General features: G+C 34.7%; 1 protein-coding gene across 1 annotated transcript; it reads left to right on the top strand.

Moving 5' to 3' along the window:
• Window positions 1–4,767: 4,767 nt before the first annotated feature.
• Window positions 4,768–8,491, top strand: LOC143580812 (chlorophyllide a oxygenase, chloroplastic-like). The gene is made up of 8 exons (XM_077063741.1): window positions 4,768–5,037; window positions 5,114–5,218; window positions 5,676–5,951; window positions 6,567–6,714; window positions 6,788–6,972; window positions 7,481–7,593; window positions 7,681–7,975; window positions 8,060–8,491. The coding sequence occupies exons 1-8, from the start codon at window positions 4,879–4,881 to the stop codon at window positions 8,222–8,224; spliced, it is 1,446 nt and encodes a 481-aa protein (XP_076919856.1). The 5' UTR covers window positions 4,768–4,878; the 3' UTR covers window positions 8,225–8,491.
• Window positions 8,492–9,062: the final 571 nt, after the last annotated feature.

Raw genomic sequence — 9,062 nt, 5'->3', positions numbered from 1 at the left:
TGTCCACAACTTGGTTATCATGGCATGTGATATCTTTCCGATTAGCCAGTTAGATTTTGTTTAAATAGTTTGTGTTTTGAGGCTTGGTCATTAAAGCCGAATCAAAAACCAAAATTTTGGTATTTTAGTTTTCTAAAACCGTTCGGTTTTTGAAAATTTTGGGCTGAAAAATATTTGACCAGTTGTTTTAAATTTGGCCTTGTATCATTTGGTTGTTTTAAATTTGGCCTTGTATCATTTTGGTAAATGTTATCTGTTTTATTATAATTATTGGACAAATTGGATTTTAATAATACCAACTAAATGTTATTGGTTAATAATAATCATAACTTAGTTTATTCCTACGGGTGGTCCTAAATTTTAAAAAGTTAGCTCTCAGTAGTCCTCCCTTAAAAAAACCAAATGGCGTTAAGTTTTTTTTTCTTCAGAATTTCAAACAAATTTTTTAGGGTTTTTGATTGAAAGGAGAAGACGAGTCGATTGATGTAAAACTTAGCTTAACAAAATTTTAAGGGTTTCTTATTGAAAGGAGGAGACGAGTCAATTAATGTAAAACTTAGTTTAACAAATTTTTTAGGGTTTTTTATTGAAGGATGAGACGAGTCGATTGATGTAAACTTAACTCGAAACGATACTCCAAACAACTTGATTATTGCTTCAAGTTGGGTGTTTGAAATTCAAATTAACAAAAATTAAGCCGTTTGTAGTATTGTTTCGAGTTAAGATTGACATCAATCGACTCGTATTCTTCTTTCGATCAAAAACCCTAAAATTGAATTCGAAATTTGGAAAAAACTTAAACGTCGTTAGGTTTTTTTTTTAACGGGGAACCACTAAGAGCCAATTATTTTTAAGTTTGGGACCATCGGTGGGAATAAACTAAGTTGGGATTATTATCAGCCAATAACATTTAATTGGGATTATTAAACTCCAATTTGCCTTATTATAATACATTTTGACTAAATTATTCTCGTTTTATAATTTACTTAAAAGAAATGGAAATCTATAATTCGGTTTTTCAAGTTTTATAACATTCAAACCAAAACTGAATTGAAAGTCTGGTTTTACGAAAACATAATTTGGTTATTTCGGTTTCATGCACCACTAACTACATATAGACGATTATATAAATCATAAAAGATCAAATTTTCAATTGATTTAGTTTTCTAGCTTTAATTTGATTATTCAATTGTTATATACAGGGTTCATTTGTGAAATTTCTCTGATGTTCCTTTCATATAAGATCTCAAGTTTGGTTGACATTTTAATCTTAGTATGCACACATACTTCCACTAATTAGGGGTGCAGAACTTGCTAGACCTTAATCAACCGGTGAGGTATGAATTAGCGACTAATCGTGATTAATTACATTAAAATTGTAAGTAAATTATCAAATTTACATACATATATCAAATTTTATATACAAATTTTTAATTTTGATAGGTTTTGGCCAAATACCAATCAATCAGTGACTAGTCGGTGGAGGTACCGACCAGTGAACTCGACGCCTAGGCTTTTGCAACCATGATTATAATTCTAACAACTTTAACATCTAGTTCTAAACGTCTAAATGCCCATATTACACATCATCGGTATATTTTTATGACACCAACCAATATTATTTTAAAGTTTTTGTTCAACACTTTCTTAATCTTCTAAATAAAATTAATCTTGCTTAACTATGCGTTTGGTGGATTATAAGGCTATGTGTTATATATGCCTGATCTATCCTTGCTCCCTGCCCCATTAGCGCGGTGTTCCTGGAATCCTAGAGCCTCTACACTAGCTCATGGTGTCGCTCAATCCACTCACGCGTTTACCAATTCTTTGTCCATTCTCCTCATACGGGAAACTCTCTATGCATAAATATCCCAGCTTGCATGTCATGTCCATTCTTTAAGGCATAGGTTATACAGACACCCTTTTTGATATTCATACACCCTTTTAACACACGTTTTATCTTTTATGTATACCCTCTCTAAAGAATTAAAGGATGTATGATTAACAACTCCCTTCCTTAACCCTACGGGCGCCTAAACTCATGTCATTTCTACACCTCCCTTATGGTCTAGAAGATGCAATTTTTATTATCTATAGAATGTCAAGGCTTTCTTGAATATTTTGGAATGTATAACTAGGGTTGAGCTCAAATAAGAAATTTGGTAGTTTCTAAGAAAGAGAGCATTTATGGTCCACCACTTTCATCTCATTAACCCACCTCCTAGGCTTCTACAATTCAAAACCCTGGATCTCAAAAGCCACCACCATTCCACCGATACTAGAAATGTTCGCCAGAAAAGGTCACCGGAAAAAGTTCGTTGGTAGGTAAAAAGAGATCACCGGAAAAAGTTCGTTGGTAGGTAAAAAGAGATCGCCGGAAAACACAATTTTTGTGAACACACAATTTGTAACATAGAAGGAAGAAAAAACACTATGGACCGTAATACCCTTTAACACCTTTTTGTCTTAATTCATTAAAAATTTGAATGACTATATTTTAGTAGATTAAAAAATAAAAAGAGTAAAGTGTCATTTTTGTTCTTATAGTTTGGCAAATAATGCGAATTTAGTCTAAAAATTTTATTTTTTGCATATGGACCCTCCACGTTTCTTAGTTCTTGCCAATTACATCCAAATCACTAACCCCGTTAAATTTAATAACTAAGTCAGGGGTAGACATGTCTTTTCACCCTTTCTTTATTATAATATTTATTTTAGTGAACTGCGGTTTTCGTCCATCTAGTTTGTCCAAATCTGCAATTTTAGTCCAGTAGTTTCAAATTTGCAATTTTCTTCCCTATAGTTTCATTTCACTTGCAATTAAACCCGAATTCCCTAATATCGTTAAGTCTGGTAATTAAACCCATCAGTGTGCCCTTCACGTGAGAGACAGTTTTGTTCCTTGTTTTTTTTCCCTTTTTCCCCAAATACACCCCAACCCCTCATGTGAGGGGGCTTGCGAATTAGGACTAAATTTATTTAGGGAGAAAAACGACAAAACTGGTCGTCACGTGAGGGGCACACAAATGGATTAACGACCAAAATCAACGAAGTTAATAAATTCAGGTTTGATTGCAAGTGAAATGAAACTACAAGTATGAAAATTGCAAATTTGAAACTATAGGTCTAAAACCGTAGTTTTGGACAAATCACAAGGACGAAAACCGCAGACCGCAGTTCACTAAAATAAGTATTATAATAAAGAAATAGTGAAAAGACATGTCTACCCCTGACTTAATGATTAAATTTAACGAAGTTAGTGATTTGGATGTAATTGGCAAGAACTAGAAAACATGAAAGGTAGATACGCAAAAAGTAAACTTTATTTTGACTAAATTCGCATTACTTGGACTAGATTCGCATTATCCGGCGACGAAAATGACCCTTTTGAAAGAAATATCAGGGAATCGAGTCCTGTGGCTGCAAATCGGCCTAACGTCCCCACCAACCTCCCGGCCACAAATATCTCTCTCTCTCTCCTCCAACCTCTACAAATATGAGACTCAGAATCGGATGGACACTATGGCTGCCGGAGCTCTCTCTATTCCATTGTCTTTATCCAAATTCACCACCACCACCACCACCACAAAGGTACGGTACCACTTCCATTCATTTACACTTACTTATAGTTAGTTGCATTTATTTAACCAACCTTCTCTCCTGTTCTGTCTGCTTCAACAAAATCAGATCAGCTGCTTACGAATCATTTATCATATCATCAATCCACAAATATATCAGCCTTGTATTTGCAGACGATACGAAACAGTTCATTGTTTTTATCATTATCATCTGTGTGTGTGATTGCTACATACATACATACATACATATCTAGGGCTTTATTTCCTTACCTTTTTCTGTTATTTATGTAGTAAACAAACAGCAGACTGACTGACTGACTGACGAATAACTAGAATTATTCGGTAACTTTTCTAAATTACAAAACAGTTATCATGTAATAACAACTTAAGTTATGTAAATCACCCGGAAAACGCATGAGGCTATATTTGAAAAAAAGGTTTGGAGATTGCGAGAATCGGTGAAATTGGTGCCTAAGTGCTGGAATAATTTGGATTTAGCTCCTCCTCCTCGTCGAGACCTTTCTGTTGACGGATAATGGGCTCCGTAATTCTACTCGTAGCCCAACTTATGCCCTTTTTTAAGTTTGGGTTCTTTCTGCCATGTTTTCCTCTATCAAGCTGGTCCATATAACATTCTGTTGACTCCTGGATCAACTTATCATCATGTTTGATTGTAGGTGTGGGATCCACTGGTGTTTTGCGTAACACCCTTGGCAAACACAACATCGTCCCACTCTTACAAGAGAGATCCTTGGTTCATAAGTAAATGTCCTGCCTCTTCAATCACCAACGCGTTTTGGGCTTAGTTGGCTGTGGAGCACATGAAAACTCCACGGTTAAGCGTGCTTAGGTGGAAGTAGTACTAGGATGGGTGACCTTCTGGGAAGTCTCCATCCGGGCAACCAAAAACAATTCCGTGAGCTCTTCGTGGGCAGAGCGGACAATATTGGTGTTGCGAGGGGCCGGATGTTACATTTTGGAGTGTGTTTATGAAATGTTGATCTGTTGAATTGAGTTATTGATTCAACGAAATGATGGTGGTAGTGAAATTCAGATTAAATCCTTGGGATTTGTTTGATCACGAAATTTGAAACATGAATATTGTTTTTGAAATGAAAAGATACCTGAATCTAATCAGTTTAATGCATATTTAGCTAGTATTAAGAGTAGTGATCTCCTGTAATGAATTTATCTTCGACTTTTTTGATATTAGGGTTTCAAAGGAAGATTCGTGGTGTTTGCTGCATCAAACGGCGGGGAAGAGTGTGAATTTGATGAGAAGAAAAACTCATGGAGTAGCATGTTTAACATTGAAGATCCAAGGTCTAAATTAGTTCCACAAAATAACAAAAAGTTTTTGGATGTTAATCAAGCACTTGAAGTCGCTAGATATGATCTACAGTATTGTGATTGGAGAGCTCGTCAAGACCTTCTTACAATCATGCTTCTTCATGATAAGGTTACAAATGTTTCAATCTATCTAATTTGATTAAAAGTTATAAAATTGCCAGTTATAACTTGGATCTCTTTTGCAGGTTGTTGATGTTTTAAATCCTCTTGCTCGTGAATACAAGTCCATTGGGACATTGAAGAAAGATCTAGCAGAATTACAAGAAGAGCTTGCACAAGCACATAAACAGGTGAGCGAGCAAACATGTAATATGTATAACCGTATATGAATCGACATGAATATGAAGGCCTTAGGATTGATTAACGCAACAATTAATATGTAAATAACAACAATTAACAAGAACAAAATTAAATATTAAACTTTGTTGAATGAACTGATAAATTACAACGGTGGTCGGTGGTGGTATTTATACCCTTGCCGGAAGTTACATTTTAACCGGTGCGCCTGTTCCTAAACGACCCGATGTACCGGTATAATTTACAACATTTACATATTAACATACTGTCATACTAACTGTTACTAAGTAAACTTTACACCCTAACTTTACTAACTGAACTTTTTAACAGAGTTTTAACTATTCTTTAATAAACTAACGAGATCTTTAACGAGATCGATGGTTAACCAACGGAATACACATCTATTTGATTATATATCTATATTCATGTTGTGGATCCCATAAAATGTAGGTGCACATATCAGAAGCAAGGGTTGGTGCAGCTTTAGATAAGATAGCATACATGGAAACCTTGGTCAATGACACACTTTTGGAGGACAAAAAGTCAACAGAACCAGACACCACAACTCTACCTACTGCTAGTTATACTCCAACCTTTGAAACTACTGAAAGTAAAGCTCAAAGAAAAAGCATAAGTGTGTCGGGTCCGGTCAAACGTTACCATCCTCGTTTGAAGAACTTCTGGTACCCTGTTGCTTTCTCCAGTGACCTCAAAGATGACACTTTGGTAAGCCAGTTAGTTATAAATAGGCTTGTATGTGAACCGAGCGGAGATTGTTTGTGTTCATTTAACTTTAATCGAACAAATGATCAGACACGTACGACTAAACGAACAGAGTTTTCTTGTTCATGTTCGTTCGTTAAAAAAATGAACATGCTCATTTATGTTCGTTCGTTAACAGTATAAACATACAAACATAACTGAACATAGATTAATTAACATAACTGTGTTAAAACCAATTAGTAAATGTGAACAACAAAGTGTTGTGTCTAAAAAGTTATTAAACTGGACTAAATTGTAATGGGTCAAAGAAAATTAACTGAGTATATTAACGAACGTAAACAAACGTAAAAATAACGAACATAAACCAACTTAAAGAATGGATGTTCATGAGCATAAATGAACGAACGAGACATTTGCTCATGATCTTTCGTTTAACTTAATAAATACAAACATCTGCTCATGTCCGTTTATTATATAAATGTACTTCAGCCGAACAGTTCATTGAACGCTCGGTTTGTTTACAAAGCCTAGATATATACTGGTTGTTAGGAATCAAAGAGCCAACATGTTTTCAGACTAAACCTTTCTTATTTGAGTAGTATCTTTTGATTTTCTTAGACACCTATCGAGTGCTTTGAAGAACCGTGGGTGTTATTTCGTGGGAAAGATGGCAAACCGGGATGTGTAAAGAACACATGCGCGCATAGAGCATGCCCTCTTGACTTGGGCTCGGTGAGTGAGGGTCGTGTGCAGTGTCCTTACCACGGTAAGAATTAAAAAAAATTACAATATATGTTCTTTTAGTACATAAGTATATTAATATAATTTTTGTTCTTCAGGGTGGGAGTACTCTACAGATGGGACATGTGAGAAAATGCCGTCTAAAAAATTTGTAAACGTGAAGATAAAGTCACTTCCGTGCATTGAACATGAGCGCATGATATGGATATGGCCCGGAAACGAGCCTTCTTCTCCCATTATTCCTTCACTACAACCACCTCCCGGATTCCAAATACATGCTGAGGTCTGTTACAAATGTTTGTATTAAGAGTAAATTACAAATTTTTATGTATTATTCAAATTTAGAAACGTGCCTTTTAAGCGCGAAAATTACACTGAGTGTCTTTGTTTTGAAAAGTTGTCACACGTGTCCTTTCCACTAACAGAAGTAACTTTTAGGTTAGTTTGATGAAAATGACCATTTTGCACTTACCTCTTAAAGAACGAAATGTGTAGTTCTCGCTAATATTTTTTGTTTTTTAATTTTATTTACTTCAGTGAGAATATACATATTGCCCTTTAAAGAGGCGAGGACAATATGGTCATTTTCATCAAACTAACTTCAAAAGTTAACTTCTATTAGTTGAAAGGATATAAAATGTGATAACTTTTTAAAGCGAATGACACTTGGTGTAATTTAAATGACACGTCTCATAATATGTATAATACCTATAGGACAAAATTTGTAATTTACTCTTATGTTATTGTTTATATTAACGTTTATAATGTCATCATGCTTATTGGGAATACAGATTGTCATGGAACTACCAGTGGAGCACGGGCTGCTTCTTGATAACCTTCTAGATCTTGCACACGCGCCTTTCACTCACACTTCCACATTTGCAAAGGGTTGGAGTGTTCCAAGGTACTCTTTCCACCTTCACATTTATAACAATTATTCAACATTCTACATTTCGGTTAACAGTTTACTGGCATTATCTTTGTGTTACAGCTTTGTTAAGTTTTTGACACCTGAATCCGGGCTTCAAGGATACTGGGATCCGTATCCAATCGATATGGAATTTAGACCGCCTTGTATGGTTTTATCAACAATTGGGATTTCAAAACCGGGAAAACTAGAGGGACAAAGCACTAAACAATGTTCAACACATCTTCACCAACTACACGTGTGTTTACCATCAACAAGAAACAAGACTAGATTATTATACCGAATGTCACTCGATTTTGCTCCAGTTTTGCAACACATTCCTTTTATGCATCACCTATGGAGACATTTTGCAGAAAAGGTAGCATCACTGACAACCTTAAAAAGAATAAAATTTTGGTACATACAAAAAAAGATTCAATTAATGAATTTAATAATATTACAGGTTCTCAATGAGGATTTAAGGCTTGTGCTCGGGCAACAGGATAGGATGATCAACGGGGCAAATGTGTGGAACTGGCCGGTATCATATGATAAGTTAGGAGTAAGATACAGGTTATGGAGGAATGCAGTGGAGAAAGGTGTTAAGCAATTACCCTTTAGCAAATGAACAACATATTATTGAAGTGGATTTAACCCTTTGATGTGGTTTTGGTCAATGGATGCATGGTCCAGCATCATGAGTGATGATTTTTGTGGACCAAAGCTTGTAAAATAAAAGCAAGTATAGATAGATTCTTCTTTATACAAAACAAAAATTAAAAAACAAAGCGTAATTCCATAATTTATGGATTGACATTTGTGTACTTTCTAAAATGTAATCACATGAAAAGGAACAGGCAAATTATTGATTGATATTTATGTGCCCACTTACCGCTCAGTAACCTTTTGATTTTATTGACTTTAGTTTTGTTGTTCAGAAAAAGAAGAAAAAAAATACCCAATCTGTAACACAAGATTATTTGATAAACAAAATTTATTTTTTGGAAATGTCCTATTTTTTATATGTAAATGGTTAATCAGTGTGTTTATCAGTTTTTGCAGTCTGTAGCATTATTGTTGATTGTAGCTACATGCTACTATTATCTGATGTGAATGAGAAGGGGACAGGAGACGGGTTGTTGGCGGATTGAATTCACGAACTTGATTACGACCTACATATTTTCAATATTTATTCTTGTTAAAATATTGACCATAACTCGAATACACTTGAAATCGTCTACTCAAACACGATTGTGTAAGCCATCAAAATGAATCAAACGGGTTGGTTGGTTGTATCTGGTTGTAATCATGTTGCAAATGAGTTTAGTTAAGAACTTAAGACTATATAGGTTGATTTAAAAATTATATATTTTTTTCACATTATGATCGTAATTTAACGGGTTAAATAAGTTAACTTGAACATAACATATTTAAGTAAATGTCTAAATGTGTAAGCAAGTCAACCT

The sequence above is a fragment of the Bidens hawaiensis genome, unplaced genomic scaffold (genome assembly GCF_021521415.1).
Source record: "Bidens hawaiensis isolate Kalapana, Puna unplaced genomic scaffold, B.hawaiensis_p1.1 tig00030648_1, whole genome shotgun sequence".
Classification (NCBI taxonomy): domain Eukaryota; kingdom Viridiplantae; phylum Streptophyta; class Magnoliopsida; order Asterales; family Asteraceae; genus Bidens; species Bidens hawaiensis.
Note: the sequence above shows the minus strand (reverse complement) of the source record. Positions and strands in the feature narration are given on the sequence as shown.

Excerpts from the sequence above, each read along its gene's own strand:
- LOC143580812 (XM_077063741.1), top strand. The coding sequence starts at position 4,879 with ATGTTTAACATTGAAGATCCAAGGTCTAAATTAGTTCCACAAAATAAC. Across the intron at positions 5,038-5,113 it reads TCATGCTTCTTCATGATAAG|GTTGTTGATGTTTTAAATCC; the intron begins GTTACAAATGTT and ends TCTCTTTTGCAG. Across the intron at positions 7,976-8,059 it reads GGAGACATTTTGCAGAAAAG|GTTCTCAATGAGGATTTAAG; the intron begins GTAGCATCACTG and ends ATAATATTACAG.